This window comes from Myripristis murdjan, chromosome 8 (assembly GCF_902150065.1).
Source record: "Myripristis murdjan chromosome 8, fMyrMur1.1, whole genome shotgun sequence".
Lineage (NCBI taxonomy): Eukaryota > Metazoa > Chordata > Actinopteri > Holocentriformes > Holocentridae > Myripristis > Myripristis murdjan.
Genome location: NC_043987.1, coordinates 12,096,198 through 12,117,884, shown reverse-complemented (window position 1 = coordinate 12,117,884; position 21,687 = coordinate 12,096,198). Strand labels below are relative to the sequence as shown.

General features: G+C 43.4%; 1 protein-coding gene across 4 annotated transcripts in view; it reads left to right on the top strand.

The window, feature by feature from the left end:
* pkn1b (protein kinase N1b) overlaps positions 1-17,507 on the top strand; it is a 39,922-nt gene extending 22,415 nt beyond the window's left edge. For 2 of the 4 annotated variants that reach the window (XM_030058966.1, XM_030058967.1), the window contains exons 4-22: positions 86-206; positions 1,818-1,963; positions 2,716-2,929; positions 3,066-3,260; positions 4,719-4,828; positions 6,057-6,200; positions 6,556-6,631; positions 7,598-7,739; positions 8,317-8,404; positions 9,486-9,577; positions 10,020-10,092; positions 10,618-10,709; positions 10,873-11,049; positions 11,272-11,334; positions 11,478-11,554; positions 11,787-11,929; positions 14,044-14,151; positions 14,745-14,825; positions 16,195-16,398. In XM_030058966.1, coding sequence (XP_029914826.1) covers positions 86-206; positions 1,818-1,963; positions 2,716-2,929; positions 3,066-3,260; positions 4,719-4,828; positions 6,057-6,200; positions 6,556-6,631; positions 7,598-7,739; positions 8,317-8,404; positions 9,486-9,577; positions 10,020-10,092; positions 10,618-10,709; positions 10,873-11,049; positions 11,272-11,334; positions 11,478-11,554; positions 11,787-11,929; positions 14,044-14,151; positions 14,745-14,825; positions 16,195-16,398 — 2,346 coding nt within the window. Of the gene's footprint in view, positions 1-85; positions 207-1,817; positions 1,964-2,715; positions 2,930-3,065; positions 3,261-4,718; positions 4,829-6,056; positions 6,201-6,555; positions 6,632-7,597; positions 7,740-8,316; positions 8,405-9,485; positions 9,578-10,016; positions 10,093-10,617; positions 10,710-10,872; positions 11,050-11,271; positions 11,335-11,477; positions 11,555-11,786; positions 11,930-14,043; positions 14,152-14,744; positions 14,826-16,194 lie in introns of all 4 variants that reach the window. The other 2 variants (XM_030058963.1, XM_030058965.1) reach the window with 2 other exon arrangements.
* Positions 17,508-21,687: the final 4,180 nt, after the last annotated feature.

The window sequence follows — 21,687 nt, the reverse complement described above, 5'->3', positions numbered from 1 at the left end:
AGGTTCCTGGTAAAGTGCCGCTAATGCATTTTACGCTCTCCATTCTCCTCTCTGCTGCACCGCCGCCTCCGCTCACCCCCAACAGGACAAGAAGCTTCTCCAGACAGCTCAGCAGATGCTGCAGGACAGCAAGACCAAGATCGACATCATTCGCATGCAGATCCGAAAGGCCAGGCAGGCCACGGAGCAATCTGAGGACAGCCAAGGTGCCTATCGCGTTTTTCTTTTTCCCTCTGTCAATTCTCAGTTCGTCTTTCATCCCGTCTGTCAGTGTCTCCGTTTATAAGCGTTACATTTTTTATGAAGAGGGTGGTAATGGATCAATTCCTGCTTCAGAACTGCACAGCATACAGTCTTCCGGTCAACCTCACCCACTCACACACTGCCACACTCAAACGCAGACACACACTGTCCATTACAGCCCTCTCTCTCCCAGGTTAGAGCCGTATTGATGTTCCTGCATCCCCTTGATGTTGCCCAACAACTAAAAGCCATGCCTCATTTACCAGAGGTGAGAGAGCAGGACAGATACAGGGAGCCAGGAAGGGAGACAGACTGAAAGGAGTGAGTCAGAGATGATGGCAGGGTGAAGCAGAGGAAAGGAGGCAATGGGAGATGAAAGAGAGGAGAACCAGGGAAAGAAGAACAAAGCAGGAGAGGAGTAATGATCCAGGAAAGGGCAGGGAATTTAAAGTTGTCAGCAACTACCTCCAGTGGATCTATGGGTCATTTTTTCTTTACATTCTGCTGTGCCTTCTCCACACTCAGTCCTGTGGGTTAGGGATAAATTTGTGTTGTTGACTAGTTCCATTAATCATTCCTCCATTTAGGACACACACACTCTTAGGTACAGATGATGACAGCTCAAACACACACAAACCCTCCCCACTGTGTTCAGCCGGGCCAGACCAAAAAAGCACGATTTTTTTTTTTTTTTTTTACTATGTTTGTGTTTTTGATTTAATATAAAGCATCTACACTTTTATTTTTTTAAGTGGTTGATCATTTTTGGTAATAATCATGGTGAAACTGTTTCCTTCTTAATATCCTTTCTTCACTTTCCTCCACCAATCAAAAGCTTCTCCAGCAATAAGTTGTCTTCACTCGACATTAGGATCAAGTTCATGTTTTTTTGTTCTCCGAAACTCAGGTGTGCCTCTTCTCTCTTCTGCTGACATGCTTTATTGAGTGAGCAGAGTAGGAAAACTACATGCAGGGGTGTCCTGTCCTTGCTTTGCAGCCAGGGTTCACATAAAAACAATACAAATGGATAACATCAGTGACAACATCAACACAATAAATCACAGAATCAGTGCAGGGAAATGGAAATTCATACCAAATACAAATGTTTAGAGCGCATCCAGAGTGCTATTTGCCATTAAGCAAATCAGTAGCACTTGGAGACATGGCATCTTTTAGTCCTACAAGCAGGTGCCCTGAAGCGACGGCCTGAGGGCTATAGCTCAAACTCCCTCTAGAGTGGATGGTCCCGACAGTTCGATATAACATTAGTCCTCTTAAGTACCAGCCTGTCATAAATGTCCAAAAGTTCCTCCCTGAGATATTACTGGTCAATTTAACAAGACTTGCAAGTCTATTCTTACTGGACAGATTTAGATTTACAAACCAAGCAATGATGCAAAAGGTTAAAACAGATTCAATAAAACTTCTGTAAAAGAGAGTCATCATCTCACTTGCTGGACCTTTTTAGACCAAACCAAAACCTGTTGATCATTTGTGACTCTTCATTTTTACCAGATGCTCCCTGTGTTCTTCATATGTTTCATATTTGACTAAACCTGGCATCTTGTCCCCAGGTAAGCCGGACCTGTGTGGGGTGGAGCTGCGTGTGGAGGAGCTGTGGCACCACTACCGCGTGGAGCACGCCATGGCTGAGGGAGCCAAGAACATGCTGCGACTTCTGGGTGCCGGAAAAGTCCAGGACAAGAAGGCCATGGCGGAGGTCAGACTTTTTGTGGAGCATAATTTACTTACTGACCTGCTGTTGTATCTAAATCATCCATACATACTTCCATAGATCTGGAGTAGAATCCAGAGATAGTCATCCATAGAAAATATACATAGATCGATGTGTGAAATATAATAACCATAAAAATACAATGTGCATTTGTGCAGCATTATTATTCCTGTGAATTTGCAATTCATAAAGGTCGCACTATTTCATTATTATTCTTATTTAGATATCATGAGACTGATTAGACTTATTCGAATTTATAGATATACATATCAAATATTTTATACATAATTATTACATTTACTTACCTGTTTACTTTAATGTACTTACACTTATATGGCTCATATTAAATAATTCACATTTAAGTAAGCAATTGTTAACAACTAAGTAAATCTATAAATGTTAGAAACCTAATTCCTTCCCATACTTTTAAGTACTGCATTTGCAGTACTTAAAAGTCTACAGTCTGCTTTGAATTTCATTTCTTCTGTTTTTTATTGTTTATTTTTAAATTCTAGTTGTCTGCTGCTCACATTCTGTTTCCTGTTCCCTGTTGCTGTCACTGCTGCAACATCTTAATTTCCCCCCAAGGGGATCAATGAAGGCTCGTCTTGTCTCAAAAAAAAAAAAAAAAACCCTCTTCCACACACAAGCTCTTGAGCAAATACATTGAGGAACAGTCTCCCATCTCTCTCAGTGTCAGTGTCGTGAATCCTCCCTCTCCTCTCTGTTTGCTCCAGGCTCAGTGTGGCCTCAGTGAGTCGTCCCAGCGTCTGGACCTGCTGCGGGGCTCTCTGGAGCAGCGGCTGCAGGACCTGCCGGAGGATCACCCCAAGGCCTGCCTCATCAAGGAGGAGCTGGTCCTGGCCTCCTCCTCAGCCTTCAGCGCCCGTCACGGCACCCCCTATGTCCACAACCAGTACAGCACCCTCAGTAAACCCTCGCCGCTCACAGGTAGACAGAAGCCGTCAGCGTGTATCAGCGTCTGCGGGGATCATGTTCAGTTTATGGTTTATGTGTTTGATATACTTTTGTTTTCCTGTGTGTGCATTTGGTTTTGAGGTTGATTGCCTGAAATGTGTCTCTCCAGGCACTCTGCAGGTGCGTTTGCTGGGTTGTGTGGGGCTGCTGGAGGTCGTGCCTGGGAGGAGTCGAGGGACGCCAGTGGTTCTCCCCTCTTACTCTCTGAGTGATGGACGCTCCTCCTTCAAACTGAGCGGCCTCTACAGCCGCAGCACCAGCAGCATGAGCCTCAAGATCCCCGGCAAGACCGATGAACTCTCAAGTAAGTGTGTGTTTGTGCATGATTTGAATCCATGTGGTGTCACTGATTGTAAGTCTGCCACATGATTGAAGTCTTTTTCTGATCAGGGGGAAAATCTGATTTTTTTTTCTCGCTCGGACCACGGCTGAATCAAACGCAATCAACTTAATATACTTAATCTCAATCACATATAATTACCATGTACTATCGGACTATAATGAGGCCTGTGAGCACGTTTAGCCTCTGACCCCAAGATTGAGAAATCAGCATGTACAATATGTATTCATTGGTGTGTATACAGAAGGGCTGTAGCAGTAGATATAATAGTGTTTTTTACCTTTCCAAGAGGCAGTGTGTTACTGTAGAAAGTGCAAAAAATACTAGGAACACATTCCTATTGTTGAGTCGTGCCGCTTTTACACGATTCATGAATCAGCATTCCTTAACGATTAAAGGAAAATTCCAGGCTAAAACACTATTTAAAACCATGGATTGGCAATTTTCATTTCTGTGTTTCCAGTGCTGATTTGTTGCTTGATATTGTATTTTATGGCTACTTAGACAAAAGTTAATCCACTGGCATCACTAGGAACTTCTCTCCTAGATATTTCATGCTCAGCTGTAAGTGGTGTTATTGCAAAGTGGAAGCGTTTAGGAACCACAGCAACTCAGCCACCAAGTGTTAGACCACATGAAGTTATAGAGCGGGGTCGCACTGTGCTGACGCACACACACAGTGTGTAAAAGTGTTCAATGCATGCAAGCTTCACCAAGCACAACACCAGGTGTCAGATAGAGCACCACTGGACTCTGGAGCGGTGGAAACGTGTTCTGTGAAGTGTCAAATCACTCTTCTCTATCTGGCGGTCTGATGGGCGAGTCTGGGTTTGGTGAATGCCAGGAGAACGTGCCGCCTGTAAAGTTTGCTGGAGGAGGGATAATGCTATAGGCTTGTTTTTCTGGGGGCGGCCGAGGCCCCTTAGTTCCACTGAAGGGAAATATTAATGTTTCAGCTCACAGAGACATTCTGGACATTTCTCTGCTTCCAAGTTTGTGGGAACAGTTTGGGGAAGGCCCTTTTCTGTCCCAGCATGACTGAGCTCCAGTGCACAAAGCCGCTCCATAAAGGCTGGCTGAGTTTGGTGTGGAAGAACTTGACTGGCCCACACCGAGCCCCAACCTCAACCCCATCCAACACCTTTGGGATGAACTAGAACAGAGATTGTGTGCCGGATCCTCTTGTCTAACATCAGTGTCTGACCTCACAAATGTTCTTTTGGATGAATGAACAAAAATTCCAACAGACACACTCCAAAATGTTGTAGAAAGCCTTCCCAGAAGAGAGGAAGCTGTTCCAGCTGCTTATGGATTTAGAATGGGGCGTCATAAAAGCTCCTGTAGGTGTGATGTATAGGTGGACCAATACTTTTGTGCATATAGTGTATGTCCGCATGTGTATATGTTGTATGTGTTGCACAGCGGAGGTGAGCGCGGTGCTGAAGCTGGAGAATACAGTGGTGGGCCAGACAGGTTGGAAAACAGTGGGAGAGCAGGCCTGGGACCAGACCTTCACTGTAGAGCTGGAGCGAGTAAGACACAACACCGTTCAAAACACAACACACAAAAAAAACATAAAGCAACACAATACAAAGAGAGGGATTTTTCATTCACGTTTTATCCTTAAAAGCACTCTAGAGAAGTAGAGATCTAATGGTGACACATTTTAACAGCAATGAGTCACCAATCCATTCATTCTGAGATATTAGTATAATTGCCTTTTACCTTTACAGGGTGCTGCTTTTCCAGTGCAAAATACGTGAAAAATGGAAAAGAAAGAAAATGAAAGGTTGATGGAAAAGTCATTCCTGCCACCATGTTTGTCCTCTTTAGAAGAGAAAGAGAAGCAAAAAGCAAAAGCACTGAGAGTAACACCAGGGAGCGGGAACAGGGACAAGTAGCAGCGTCCTTTTTGCAAGAGGATTTAACAGGGCTTATAGGAAATGTGGTTATTATATTCAGAAACACGACCACTAACTGGTGTGAGATGGAGGTTACCCATCATCTCCACCATCTGATTACAGCCATTAAACCATTACAGTTAAAGGTGCATTATGCAAAAATGCCAAAGATTGTCTTAAAGGAATACTTTTATACTGTATTTCAAATACACACGATACATTGTGTAAAGACAGCTTTGGAGTTGCTGTAAGGTTTATTTTTTCCCTTTGATGGAGCTAGGCTAACAACTCTCGCAGATTTCTCACAGAAGTCTTTATGCTAAGCTAACACAAAATACCACCCGTAGGAACTGAATCACTGGACGTACAAAGCTGAAAATGGTATCGAACATCAGTCCTGGTATGACAGAAAAAGGGCATTTTGCCCAAAATGATGGAGTATTACTCTAAATCCGCCCCCCCCCTCACCCCACCATCTGCCATCATCATCATCTGCCTTGTATCCACTGATAAATTCCTCATTTATTCCACATTTTCGCCAGTTGAGTCTAAAGGCAATTTTCCATAGTGCACCTTTAGTTTGATAGTGTTATATAAACGTCAAAAAACAAACTTTAGGAAGATCAAGTAGGGGCTTTTTGTTATTTAACTTTATTCATAAGAAGGTCAGCTTGCACGACAGCCTGTTTTTCAGGGATTTTCACCTTATCTAGGCTGGTGAGTGATTGTCCTCAGCAGACAGAATATGAATCCAGTTTAATGGAGACGGTTATGAAATGTTGAAAAAAAAAAAAAACTGCTTTTGCTGGACCAGTGACCAGAATCTTTGTGTTCTGCCTGTGGTATGTGCTGCGCTCAGTCCAGGGAGATGGAGATAGCGGTCTACTGGAGAGATTACCGCTCCCTGTGCGCGCTCAAGTACCTGAAGCTGGAGGAGTTCCTGGACAACCAGAGACACAGAGTCCAGCTGGAACTGGAGCCACAGGGGCTGCTGCTGGCTGAGGTACTGGACCTACACACACACACACACACACACACACAGCAAACGCATTATGCACAAATGACAAGAAATAATTTCCCCAAAGAAGGAGTCATTACTTAAGTATGTTTCAACACAAACATTTAGTTAAGCTGCTAGACATTTTGGTGATTCTCAGTCAGTTTCTTGTATTGCCTTTGGCTTTTGCATGCACACACACACAAGATACACACACACTGCTCATGCACACAGAGAGGCCATACACCGACGCCCACACACTCACAAATGGTATGTGCGACCTTAGTCGTAAACTTACTGTAGTCGTATAACCAAGTTAAAATGCTTGACACACATTTTTAGCATAATGTTTGTGTTGCAGGTGACCTTCTTCAACCCCGTCATAGAGCGCGGCCCGAGGCTGCAGAGGCAAAAGAAAGTTTTCTCCAAGCAGCACGGTAAAAGACAACATTCATGGTTTAACAGGAAGTGGCAGAGAGAAAGAAACAGAGAGTCTATAACTTGAAGTCACATGCTTGTCCGCACTGTCATTTCCTCCAGATTCATACCAGTAACACGCAGCTACAGCGACTGTTTGTTTCTGTGCCAGTTTCTCAATCAGTTTTCATGAGACGGCAGTGATATTGAGCCTGGGCCTTTGTGTCTTTGTGTCTTTGTGTCCATACTAATCTCATGCATAAAAATCCATGAATGGCAGTGTGCTGTTACAGGCCATTCGATCGCTCTGCGCTCTGTCATGCCATCTACCTGTGGGAAAGCAGCAACACCGAGTCCATCAGTCAACCGGTCAAACAAATACATTTAATGTAATAAGTGCAATGCAGTGTGCGGCAGATAAAGAGCTAATGGCTTCAGTGATTTTCTGGAACTGAGATTATAACAACTTATTGGAAATGCATCGGGTTAATACTGACTTAGCTCATGTAATGGCCCAGATGTCTGATCTCACACATTAACAATGTTAACTCATCATTTAATCAAAGCCGTTGAAGAGATTACTTGCAACATAATGTAACTTTATCAGGATGTGAGGTTTGAATAAAATGGAAAAAATATGTATGATATTTTTTTTTTATTTAACCTTTATTTAACGAGGCAAATCATTAAGATCAAGTTCTTATTTATGATATGTGCGCTGAAGGGCATGCATGTAATTTATTTTTCTCTCTTATATTTTCCAGTTAGAAAAAAAATTGTCATGCGTTAGAAACACAACAAGGATAGAGTGCATACCACTTTTTAAGGCTGAGTCCTGATGGCAGCGTCCTGGGTTCAAATCTGAGCCCGGGGCCATTTGCTGCATGTCATCCCCTCTCTCCCCCCTGCCTTTCCCGTCTCTCTCTCTACTGTTACTATCAATTAAACTTTGCTTTTGCTGTCTTCTCTGGTTGTGTTTGTTTCAGGCAAGGCCTTCCTGCGTGCTCGCCAGATGAACGTGGACATCGCCACCTGGGTGCGCCTGCTGAGGAACGCCATTCCCAGCGGAAACAACACCCCGGCCTACACGCCCAGCTTCACAAGCAACACGCTCACCAGCAGCCCAGGGTATGTGCGCCCCACAGGTCCTGAATACACTCCAATCAGGTGTTAGAGGTCTTAAAAATGTTGGAACGCAGCCCAGTCACACAGAGCCATATTATGATACATCTACAGTTTTACCAGGGGTAAAACAGTCTAGAGAAGTCTTAATTTTACTTAACACATCCTCTTGAACACACTCACACACAGATTTTTTCTCCACAAACCCATCCATTAAACAGGTCATGCACAGATAACAATAGATTTTTCTACAGAATGCAATGTATAAATGCAGAATTGAGATGGGTAGATAAACTTTGTGTTACTTTGGTTACATTTTTCATAACAAACACAGTGTTTTTTGGAGAAGCTGCTGGAATTTCATGTAAAGTGAATGGCCGCTGCACCCGAGGCTTTTGACCACCAAGCACATATGTCCCTTTTTCAGTCCCTTTAGTCTTTCAACCGCCTGTGTAGATGTGATTGATGCTTAACTTACCAATTGATTCCCTTCACAGGATTTACATTTTGTAGCCGAGGGCCTCTGCAACATCTGATTTTTGTTGTTGTTGTTGTTGTTGTTTCCGCTTTGTGTGGACTACAGAGAGATCTCAGTGGAGAAGCTGAGCCTGGACAGCGACTCTCCTGCCAAAGCTGAGATCAAGAGGGATGTGGTGGATGCACCCGCTCCGGTGAGTGAGAAGAAGGTTTTGCAGGGAACAAGAGGAAGGGAGGAGGCACGAGGGAGAAGGGAAAGGCAAGCAGACAGAGGATTTTCAGAGAGCGGACAGAAAAGATGGGCATCTTCACAGTATCATATTCCCATTTGCCCACTTCCTACCTGTAGCCTTTGGCTCGGAAACAGTGCTCCAGTCATAGGCCACTGCACCACGTGCCACGGAGGAATCCAAGACAGACAGAGCGGGGACTGAGCGGAGGGACAGAGCGAGGGAGGGAGAATTAATAATGAGAGCAAGAAAGAGAGAAGTCCAAACGCAGGAAGACAGCCTTAATTAGACTAAATTGGATGGAGGGAGCTTTAATTCGATCAGGGCCAAATCCGTGTTCGTTTCCCAGCGTGTAGAACACAATCTCCATGAGGGGACGAGGGACCGAGATAATGCGGGAGAGATGAAAGGAGGGGAGTGTAACACGAGAGGAGAGGAGGAGGAAAGTGAGAGAATGAAGGGATAGGAGGCGAGGAAAAATAGAAAGGAGATGGAGCTGAAAGAATTCACGGGGAGGGAGAGGGGGTAGCGAGGCCAGGGAGGCGCAGATACACAGAATCAGACAACCAAAAAAAAAAAAAAAGAGAGAGAGAGAGAGAGAGAGGGTCTGTCTGGCAGATGGCGTGGTCAACAGGGTTGAGGGATTATGGGATTAATTACTCTGATGTTTTTGAGGGAACTAATTAGCAGTAACAAGGGAGTGAGGAGGACAGGAAGAGGGGAGGAGCGAGGGGAGAGGCTGCCAGCCAGCAGGGAGATGACAACTGGGGAGGACGAGCTGCAGAGTGACTGTCAGCCTGTTGGCCCGCCCGGCTTCACTGAAGGTCACCGCAGAAGTCAGAAATCACTTGTCCTCGTTTTTTTTCCCTATTTCTGTTATTCCCCTTATTTCTCATGCTGCCTCACTTCTCCCTTTATGTTCTATTTTCTCCTCATGGATGCACTTCTGCCCTTTGCTTTCTTTCTTTTTTTTTTTTTATCTGTGTCCAATCCAAACGTTATTTCTTTGTCTCACACCTTCCTTCGTCTCTCTGGCGCATCACAGGAGCAGATGCCAGTAATTGAGCCCCCGTCCCCACCGGATACCCGCGCACACGAGCAGCCAACCAGATCGCCGTCCCAGAACTCCATTCGCTTGTACGCAGGCACACAGCGGGGCCTCTCGGGGTGTTCACACACACACACACACACCTGAGCACATTGCGGCGCAATATGTCCACCACAGTGTGACACCGCAATCACACCCACACACAATATGGTCCCGTAAGGTAGCCTCTTTTTTTAAACACCTGGTAGTAAAGCCAAGTCAACATTAATTTGGATTACAGCATATGTCACCTTAACAGGGAAAGACTGGGATTTACTGGGTGCCAAAACACACGATAAAACCGGAGCACTGACAGTCATGCTCTGAAATGTACACCATAGAAGAGTGTTTGCAATGCTGTTGGCAGGATGATGCACACTAAGTACAATATAACACGGCATTTTGTGTTACGTCATGTTACATGCACTGCCTGTAATCCCTCTCCTTCTCTCGCTCTCTCCCTCTCTCCCTGTGTGTGTGTGTGTGTGTCAGACTGAGCAGAGGTCCTCTGTGCCTGCAGGACTTCAAAATGATAGCGGTGCTCGGCAGGGGCCACTTTGGGAAGGTACGGCACTGCACTGGTCCTCACAGGATGAACATACCTGCCCAAATAACTGAGAAGCTTTTTTTGTCTACCTGTGCTTCTTTCAGTATTTTTAAGAATTTCGTTAGAATTTAGGAGAACAGAAATCTGTGACTTGGCGTTACTTTGGTCACTTTGGGGTGCTCTTTTATCATTTCAGTATTTTACTACTGAGAGAATCCAGTTTGAACACGGCTCTCTCATCCTTTAAACATGATCTATTTTCTGAAAAGTATCTTTCACTGAGCACATTTTGAATTTGCTGCTTTTAACTTTTGTTTGACTATTTTTACACCAGTGTTGTTACTTCTGTTTAAGTGAAATATACGCAACATAACAATCATAACATGTGTCTGTTCTGCAGTGTAAGAAAAAAATATATATTTCAAATCAAAATACCATTGTGTTTGCGTCCTGAAAAACATTGTGTTCACAGTTGATAATTCATATCTGACTGACATTTATAATATCCTGATAGATTGATGAACCTTCTGTTGGATTCTCTAGGTGTTGCTGTCGGAGTACAAGAAGACGGGCAGCATGTACGCCATCAAAGCCCTGAAGAAGGGAGACATTGTAGCACGAGATGAAGTGGAGAGGTAACTGTGTCTTAGCACACAACAAACACCTCACCAGAAACTCTGCTGCAAAAGAGCCAAGGTTTCTCTCTGTCTAATCACTTTGTAATCTCTCTCTCTCTCTCTCTCTCTCTCTCTCTCTCTCTCTCTCTCTCTCTCTCTCTCTCTCTCTTTCTCTCTCCAGCCTGATGTGTGAGAAGCGAATCTTTGAGACTGTCAACGGCTCCCACCACCCGTTCCTGGTCAACCTGTTTGCGTGTTTCCAGACGCCAGAGCACGTGTGTTTCGTCATGGAGTACACGGCAGGAGGAGACCTCATGATGCACATACACGCTGACGTCTTCACCGAGCCGCGTGCTGGGTGAGTGACAGTGTGTGTGTGTGAAGGACAGGCAAAATGCAACTGAACCACGAACAGTCAAGAATTCCTTCTGTTATTTCTCCTCTGTGTGTGCATTTTCATAAAAGAAAAAAAATCTCCATGCTGTGCATAAACGTCTACGGCCGTCGGCACTCGATACGAATGTGTTTGTGCTGCGTTCACGTGCCCGTCCTTCCATCTGTCTCTTGGTCTGTCCGGCAGGTTCTACTCAGCTTGTGTGGTCTTGGGTCTGCAGTTCCTCCATGACCATAAGATTGTGTATCGGTGAGTACTTGGATTGTCTGTCTGTGTCCTCTGCGTTCGGCATATTCAAAGCAATATATTCTCCCCCGGCTCATTGCCACATGCCCCTCATTGTAAGTGCTCTCATTGATTCAGCCGTGAATTTCAATTGCTCTCTTTCCCAGGGATCTTAAATTGGACAACCTCCTGCTCGACACAGAGGGCTTTGTGAAAATTGCAGATTTTGGGCTCTGTAAAGAAGGTGAGTGTGCATGATTTATTTATGACAATGGCTCTCTGTGCCATGCACGAACATGAAAGATTGCCATACATCAAGGAAAATTGACTTTCCTACTTTGCATTATTCCATTTCCCCAGCAAGTCTTTCTCGTCACTCCCACACTCTCACTTCTTTTTATCCTTTCAGCTTTCCAAATCGGTTTTACCCTCATCCCCTTTTCCTCATCACTCTGTCCTCTCTCTCTCTTGCTCAGGTATGGGCTATGGAGACAGGACCAGTACGTTCTGTGGTACGCCAGAGTTTTTGGCCCCAGAGGTGCTGACAGACACGTCCTACACTCGAGCCGTGGACTGGTGGGGACTGGGGGTGCTCATCTATGAGATGTTGGTGGGAGAGGTGAGAATACAGAGTTGTACATTATGAATCTTTTAAAGAACCCAGCAAAGGGCGTCTTACTCCCTTGATTTTTTTGGATCTTCTGATATAACAGGATGTCGGTAGCAGTGGTGCAGGACAGATATCATTTAACCTCTTAACGTTCCAGCAGGTCACCAGCAGACCCGGTCCAGTCTTTCAGAGGCTCAGTTTTAAAGCTAGAGTGAAGATACTGGTATCATATGAAACTAGACAACCTAAGGAACATTGATGCCCTTGATGCCATGTTAGATTATCGGCAAGGAGACTACATATTGCTCCAAAGTTAGGCTAAGTTCTGACAAGGGATAAACTGGCATGGTCATTTTAAAGGGGTTCCCTAGACCTTTCAAGACATCTGAACTAAAATGGGTTCTCTGGGTATGCACAGGTCTCCCCTTTGCAGACATACTCACCTCATGTAGTACAAATGTGCTTTTTTTACCTGTTGCAAAATGCTGTATTTGTGCAGATTGGGGCCTAAACAGTCTTGGAGTTGGATAAATTGGCTTTGACTGGAAAGCTGAGACTCTTGTGGATTCAATGAGCCACGTTTGATCCATCTGTGATGATGTTAGCCCCCATAGGAGCCATTTCAATGTAGACCTTTTTTTGAAACTCGACATCACTGTATACAATGACCTATAGTGACCTCTAGGATAGTCACTGGATAATCGCAGCTTCATGAAACGTTACACCCACAAACTAGAGACCCAGCTCATTCAGAGGATGTCTAGTTTTGCAGGCATATTAATAATAAAGGGAGTTTCTGAGCTGTTTCCAGAGCAGAATGCTCATCACCCAGTTGCCAAAAAATGCAGTTCTTAGATAAATCTCCAAATGTCAAAAGTAGTTGATACCAAGGTCATGGTGTCTCAATGTGGTATTTAGGAGGGATTTTTGAGCATTTTTATTTATTATTGAGTGGTCAGAAATGCTTAATTTTTGCACCAAATATGTGTAACAAATGGTATCAACCTAAAAACTAAAAAGCTGCAACAACTTATGACACATAAATTGGCATGGGAAAGGCTATCACATACTTCCAACATAATGTTTTCAAACCCTTGTTCACTCTATATTAATAAATAAATAGTCACCTAACCACTACACAATGTTTCTTACAGATTTATGACTACAATAACTTGACACATGGTGCTGCGCTGCATCTCAAGTCAATCTTCAGGTTCCCAGTGCTCAGATGATGTATACTGCTTCTATTTGGCGTCTGCTGTTGAGCTTTTATTTCCCCCCTTTGGTCACCAGTAAAAAAAAACCCAAAGGAAATTCATTTCACCGGCACTTTATCATGTTAGTTGTGATCAGAAGTGCAGCAGAGTTTTCAGTAAGGCAGAAAACTTTTGCTGCCCTCTAGGGACTGAAACTTTCAGGCCTGGACACGCCCAGTCACTGACGTCCCAGCAGGTATTTTTCATCAGGCGTCAGCGGTAAATGAGCTGTGATCGGTCAAGGATGGAGAAAGGGACAAGTAGCCGCATCCCGGGCTATCAGGAACATACTGTGTTAATCCAAGTGAAAACTATGATCATTTGTTGAGTTCACGGATTAATTTCAGTCGTGAAGAAGAGATGAAGACGAAGACTAAAGACTGTTTAACAAAGTTTTTTTAAGCCTTTTGGCAACTGGGATAGAGACTGAAAGAAGGAGTCATGTTTTTTTAAAAAAAAAAAAAAAAAAAGTGAGACTCATTTTTAGGTCAAGTTCTGATAACAGACTGAGGCCTTGTGAAATAATACAGTAAAATGAGGAATAATTGATTTCAGCATAACTGAATTCGCTAGAAATTGTTATGATACAAAAAAAATGTATGTAGTGATTGTTTTAACATGATGTTTTATCTCACCACTTTGAGTCTATTTCTCAGTGTTAAAGTATGACATCTCAACAATGCAATACCGAACACAAACCAAAATATTATTTCAAATCAGAATTTCTAGGGCAAAATCACCTCAAATGCCAGCATAAAAAAGTTTGGAAACCCCCGTCGTAGAGGCTTTATGGGCAGATTTCATGTTAATGTACAATAGTGTGTGATGAAATTTAAATTAACGTGCAACGGCCTGTGTTTGATTCAGTCTCCGTTCCCGGGTGATGATGAGGAGGAGGTTTTTGACAGTATAGTGAACGACGAGGTGCGCTACCCACGTTTCCTCTCCACCGAGGCCATCGGCATCATGAGGCGGGTGAGTCTCCTCCCGCTGGCCCTGCGCTGCACAGGCCGGCTTGATTTCAACTTCCCTAAATCCTGCTGTGTCAGCCGCCTCCTGTACGCTCGGCTGGCTGCTCCTAACAAAGTCAGATCCACTATTGTCTTCCATCATAACCTAGAAACGCATCCATTCCAGAAATGTATTTGCATCCCCATTTCCCCCCATTCATCACCTCCCACTCTCCCATATCATCCTATTTTTTCCTCCCTCTGCTCCTATTTCTTAGCTTCACACTTTGCCATTATCCAAAATCACTCTAGCATTGTAGCTATGCATTTTAAGCACTGTATTGAAATGTGTGGCCAAGTGTGTATAAGTGATAGGAGCTCCACAGCTTTGTAACATAATTTTTTTTATGCAGTATTAATCTTGAATAGATTTTCCTACTTTCTGCATTATAAGCAGTTTCTCTCCCCTGAATTGTTTTGCTTTAAAATGTAAATGTAGGATGTAACCAGAGCCCTGCTGCTGTCACTGGAAGCCGCGCCAAGTTGCACAAAGTTGAGCAAAATCGTGTCAGTCTCCGAGCCGCAGTAACCTACATATTGTTGTTTCTCTGTTGCCAGCTGCTGAGAAGGAATCCTGAACGACGCCTGGGCTCCGGAGAGAAAGACGCAGAAGATGTCAAAAAGCAACCTTTCTTCCGGGTGAGCGTCTCCCTCGCTCTGCTTTTTAATCTCAGTTTCTCTTTTCTCCTTTGTTTCTTCCTGCCTTTAAGGCCTGCTCTCATCTCGATTTAATGTCTTTTGACTCGCTGGAAGCCACCAGGGATGTCACAAGAACTGATACTTGGGCAATACCAAAATTTTGAAAGTGATACTGATAGCAGCATTTCAGTGTCAGCAAAATCCACAGAAGTTGATGCCTCACTCCAAAACTCAGTGTTCTTATGCTGCAGTCTTAGCTCCCATGTTTAAACACTTGAAACACACATTGCAGTTAAAGTTGCAGTTCCTTACAGGAGTGTAAATCAAAATGATGGCACATAATTACACCATTATATTTGCTGTTACACAGTTCCTGTAGTTTGAAATTAGTATTTTGATAAGGTGCTTTGTTTTCTACTTCTAACTTGGTGTTCTTATTGTAATGTAGCCTTTATGTTTAAATACTTAAAGATCCCATGAAACAGACTCTTACTTTCTTGATTTGCTATATTTCCTGTCCAATAGGATAGACCAAACCCTAACCTTAACCTAACAGGATATCAGGAGAACAACAAATATATTTGAAGGGACCGGTGGATGAGAGAGGATGTTTAAATATTTGTAAAGGTTTGATTGGTTGGAATTTTTATTTACACCCATTAGTGCAGGATGATGTCACTATTTAAAGGAATACTCCAATGTTTTGATCAAAAACTAACCCTAACCCTTTTATCGACTTCACCTCTGTTTGTCCGGCGGTTTAGTTCCTATGAGTAGCATTTCATGTTAGCTTAGCATAAAGACTTGAAGTCTATGGGAGTCATTAGCTTAGCTCCGTCAAAATGAAAAGATAAACCTTATGGCAGCTCTGAAGCTGAGTCAACTAGGGTCGTTTTGTATTTCAAACACACATGATACACTGTGTGGTTAAGACAGCTTCGGAGTTGCTATAACTTGGTTTGTTTTTTCACTTTGACAAAGCTAGGCTAACGACTCCCACATAATTCAAGTCTTCATGCAAAGATAGCACAAAATGCTACCCAAAGGAACTGAATCAAAGGACGTGCAGAGGTGAAAATAGTATCGAACATCTGGGTGAGTCAGAAAAAAGAAAAATATGTTCCGAGTATTCCTCTAAGATACTCTGTTTTACTTGAAGTAGAAGTCACGTGAGGTCATTTCATGGGGACTTTAAAACACTTAAAAGTCTCTGTTTATACAAAGTTGTGACATAAAGGTGTGTTTGCTGGATGGGAATCAGAGTCATTGGCTTCCATTGGTATTCCACTGCTCAACTACCAAAACTCTGGTATCATGACATCCCAAGGGGCGGATAGAAATAAGTAATCATAAATGTCATTGTCCTCAGGGTATGGACTGGGAAGCACTTCTTCAGAGGAAGATCCCGCCGCCGTTTGTCCCGACCATCGGCGGCAAAGAGGATGTCAGCAACTTTGACGAGGAGTTCACAGCCGAGGCCCCCACCCTCACGCCGCCCCGCGAGCGCCGCACGCTCTCCCGCAAAGAGCAGGACCACTTCAAAGACTTCGACTACATCTCTGACCTCTGCTAGGGCCAGGAAGCCAGGGGGGTCAAGGGGGTCTCTTAACTGTCCACTGCCAGCCCCAGGCTCTGAGCGGAGACTGGAAACTGAAGGCTGACTCCTGCTGTACCGTAAAAAAAAAGGGGGGGAGAGAGGACTTTACGATCGGAGGCGAGGATCACCCTTTATTCTGTCCTGTTTCTCTCTCTCTCTCTCTCTCTCTCTCTCTCTCTCTCTCAGTCTGTCTGTGCTCTGAGATGAAATACTAGCTGGTCTGAGTGTATCGGGATGAGGATCAGTGGAATCTGATAGCGTGTTGCACACATACACGGTGTCACAGATCTTCTGACCTCCAATGCATCTGGAGTGGCTTTTAGAAGAGGAGGAGGAGGAGGAGGAGGAGGGGGGATATGATGAAGATAATCCAGATTATGTAACACTTGGAACATGGGGGATGATGGATCCCGATGTCTGCACGGTAATGCAACACACTGAACAGTGTGCAGGAGTGAGTGGTTACACCGAAAAAAAAACAAAAAAACAACTAAATTTGCAGGGTTGGCAAAATTTAAAACTACGGCAACTGAGACTGAGAGGACGCGTTCTGATGGTCTCTACAACGCCCCTCCCCCCTCCCCGCCTTCACTCTGCTCTGTTGTCCCATATCTAAACTGTTTGTCGCTGCTAACTGTGTGTCTCGCTGTGTAAGGCGACCCCGCCTCCATCACGAATGCATCCATGTCCGTTGCAGACATGCACCGCTTGTATATTGACACTTGGGGGCGCCAGAGGAAAGATAGAAATATATTTGGCAGATGAGTGCCCATGAACTGCAGAGAGAGAGAGAGAGAGAGAGTAAGAGAGACGGGTGTGGGGGTGGGTGGGGGTTGTTGTTTGTGTGTCTGTGCTGCGTCTTACATAGGCCACCTCCTCATCGTCTTCTCTTGTCCGCCGTCTTTCGGTACAACAACAAACTACAATCATTTTTTTTTTTTTTTTGACTGTTCAGCCGCTTTTACAAACTTGTTTTTTTGTGATTTATATTTTTTCCCCTCCTGTGTTTCCTCCTCTGTCACTTGTCAGTCATGCTGGTGAACTGTGTTGGAACTGTGACTCAGTAAAGATGTGAATCTAATGGAGAAGCACTGGTCGTTTTTTTTTTTTTTGTTTTTTTTCAATCTTTTGTGTTTTTCTTCCCACCTTAACAAGTATGTTTTTTATGAAACAATCACATTGTACAATAACCCATCTTAATGTACATTTTGAAACTTTAGCCACTGGTATATCAGCGGCCAGAATTTCTTTCAAAGCAATGGAGTCTCGTTGTGGCTGGTATTACTTTTCTTGTGTTGGTTACTAAAACGGAGCAGACAGACACTATCAGCTCTGTGTGGTGAGCAACACTTCGTCATGAGATAGTATTCCACATCTGTAAAGTCGAAATGGTTATGACTGGATATTAATCAGGATAAATGAAAAGAGCATTGCATGACTGTATTTACAAGCAACTCTGAGATTTAAAAAAAAAAAAAAAAAAGGCTTGGCAGTTAGATGGAAGAAACTATCCTCATTTGAAGTGGAGCCATCATGACGACTGTCAGCCTGATGGAGTCCAGATGCTGCTGGTGGTGAAAGGGCTGACAGATGTTGTCTTCCTGGACGATTGAATGAACCACTTCAACAGCAGCACTGAGATGACAACCTCGAGCAGGCAAGCGAGGGAAGGTTTTTAAAGAGTTGATATTGCACACGACACAAAACTTCTGCTGCACCTTTATTCCAACTTATCCCAGACTGAGGCAAGATTTTAATACCATTTTCACCTGGTTCAGTTCCGATGGGCAGCGTTTCATTTTAGCTTAGCATAAAGACTTGAAGTCTGTGGGAGTCATTAGCCTGAAAAAATAAACCTTACGGAAACTCCAAAGCTGTCTTCTTTATTCTCTTATTTTGTGTCATGTGCATTTGTAATACATGTCTTAGAATTATAAAAAAAAAAAAAAAAAAAAAAAGAATTCATTTTAGTAGAAGTTAATTTGTGCCAGATCATCCTCTGCCTTCAGCGGTGCACAGATCACTGTGATAGACGAAATGATAAATGTGTTCACTGGTTACAGCTCCAACATCTAACTTCTCCTGAAATGAACTTCACTAACTTCTCATGAAATACACGATATATTGTCTAAATAAGACAGCTTCGGAGTTGCTGTAAGGTTTATTCAGAACTGAACCACTGGACGGGATGCACAGAGGAGAAAATGGTAGGCTATCCAACACCTTGTCTCAGTCTGAATTTAGTTTGAAAAAGGGGGGAAAAATCACATAAATAAAGGACAGAGTGAACACACTGTATAGATACGGGTTAAGAGGAAAATGACTGTGACCAAGGAGAGTTTTTGTAAGTCATTTCCGAGTGCTGTTCAGGTAAGGAGACGTGGAAAACTATCGGAGAGCCATTTGTGGTGTTTGCAGGGCCTTTCTGTCTTCACATACAAAGCAGATAGACATCAAGTTTAGTGTTCCTCTGACAATATTTTCCTTTCTTTGGTTTTGACATGAAATGTTTTCTGGGCAGAATAAGAGAAACATGGTCTGTGGACTCCAAATGAAACACACACAGACAACAGACACTGACTGCCTTGAATAAAGAAATAAAGAAATAAAAGAAATGCCTTTGACCGGTGCAGTACATATGTCTCCAGAAAGTTTCCTTAGTTAGATTAAACGAGGCAGGAAAGCAGACGGTCAACTGGCCATGGCATTTTATGGATGAGTTACACTCCGAACAGGACACTTGAGTGAAGTCTGAAGAGCGTCCTGCCCCAGGTGAGCTTCATATCAATTCTCTGCACTTGGAAATGCTCAAATGGATTTTGCTGGTCAGGTAAAACAGGTGAAATGGACCAATTATGAGATATGGCTTGTTTTTCGGCAGAGTTTTGGAAAATAAAATCCAGTTCTGAGTAATAGTGTGGGTGGATAAATGACAGGGGGATCGGGCTGATGTGGAGCTGGGCCTCAGCTGCTGTGTTTGATAATGTCCTCAAATGCTTATCATAAAACTCATTCCTGGGCATATTTCATTTGGTCGTGTGGGTGTGTCTGTCTGCCGCTAATCACTCATACTACTGGGCCATCAGCCTAATATTTTTTTTGCTCACAGTTATGACTGTATGATCAAGGGCCTCGTGTGGTTGCAGTGAGTCAGAGCTTTTGAAAAAAAACTATTTTATGGAGCATTCTGCAGTCCAATCACTACTGAGGCTAATTTAGCCGCAGCAGTCTGGGTACAAATCTGGCACTCAGCTGCATGTCATCCCCCATCTCTAGCCTGGCTCTCCTGTCTCGCTCAACTGTGACTGTCTAATAAAGAAAAAAAAATTCCCCAAAAATTTAGTGCAAACTCAATTGATGATTAACTTTTTTTTTTTCCGCCTAAGTTTGGGCACTGGAGAAGGAGAAATACACCTGGCAGAGATCTGCACTCTACTGAGTGCACTCTTCTAGCCAGTGAATGAAAACAGCATGCAAGTGGAAGAAAACACACACACACACACACACACACACTAAAAATGTTGGGTTGTTTCTGTAAACCAATGGTCGGGTTAAGCTGGTGGTTATTTTCGACCCAGCATTTTTTTAGTGTGCACACAAACACACACACACACACACACACACACACAAATATATGCTGCATTGTCATCAAATCGTGCAGTTCCAAACAACGACTGAATGAGAGAGATGGATTTTGTGTACGTCTTTAAAAGAGCAACAACCAAAAATCTAGCAAACAAACACTTTAAACTAGAAATGTTTCTGTCTTGTGGTCAGAATCACGTCTGCAACAGAATGCATGCATAATAACAATAATTTTATGAAACTACATCAATGTTAAACAACTGACATAACTGCAGTTGCGCAGCCTCTGCATAACATTTGTCTTATCACGACTCCACTCAGCCTCCACTGCCTTCAACAAAACATGAAAACTCCATTTAGAAGTAGAAAAACAGCGCTCATCCCCAAACTAATGTTAACTAATGTCAGTCTGACACAATACTGCAAGAATAAGCTGTACCGCTGTGTTCTTGCCAGTTCAAGAGCTGAGAAAATGTGCCGAGACACCAAAGTGAAAGAATCATCACAGACAAATAAGCAGCAATAAAGAGAGATGGTTATGTTACATATTTACTGCCAAAGAAATGTTAGTGACTGCAGAAAATGAAGATTTATGAGTCTGTTCATGGTAGTGGCTGTGACATATCAGAAAAGGCGCTAATAACTTCTGAATAATTTCTCAGATTCACACATCATCACAAAACCTTGACAAGGTTTGTCACGGGCCACAGATGACCTGAGTAACTTTTCCATCTGCTCAGTCAAAAGGGGGCGAGACATACCACAAATAGTCACACGACTTCCCAACCGATTTGCATAACACCACAAAATTTTGATACAAAGTTCATCCTGGGCAAAGGAAAAACATCCAGCGTCAACTTTTCACACTGACGCCCACTTCTTCCCAGGCCACACCCACTTCAGAGGGGGCCTGAGGTCTTGGGTAGCTGCTGACAACTTAGTTAACACACAACCAGCACCGTTTCTGGCTGTGCCTTTCTAAACTGATTCAAGCCCAGGAAGTGTTAGCTGAGTTTCATTTACGCAGTTTATCTGTTCATTTCTGTTCATCTCATACCATGTTATGTGAAGTTGGATGTGTGTGTGTGTGTGTGTGTACCTGGTATTGCTAATGTTGTGGGGACATAAATCTGTTTACACAGTCACGTTGTGGGGACTCGCCTCCCTCCCTTATGGGGACAAAAAGCAAGTCCCCATAAGGGAGCACCATTAATTTTAGGGTGAAGACTTGATTTAAAGCTAAGATAACTTTAGGGTTAGGCAGGTAGTGGTTAGGGTTAAGGTTAGGTTAGGTGTGCGTGTTAGGTTAGGTGTGTGTGTGTGTGTGTGTGCATGTGCTTGTTTGATTTGATTTGGATTGATTTAGCTACTCCAAAAGGGTTTCAAAAAAATGCAATGAATGAGTCCATGAATGAATGAACAAAGAATTGCAAGGTTTGAGTGAGGATCACTGATGAAATCTCATTTTGTTACTAATCCACTGAATCCATTCTGAGTGAATGTGAACAGGGTTGCATAAAATGAGAGCATGGCTGGAATGTATATCCCATGTTACTCAGAAGAAGCATCTTGTCCTCCGTGTCATTGCTATTACATTTTCCTCTAAAACAGCCCCCAGCCAGTAATGAGAAATAGCCAAACACAAAGCCTGAAACTGGAGAAATGTGAATGTCTTAAGAG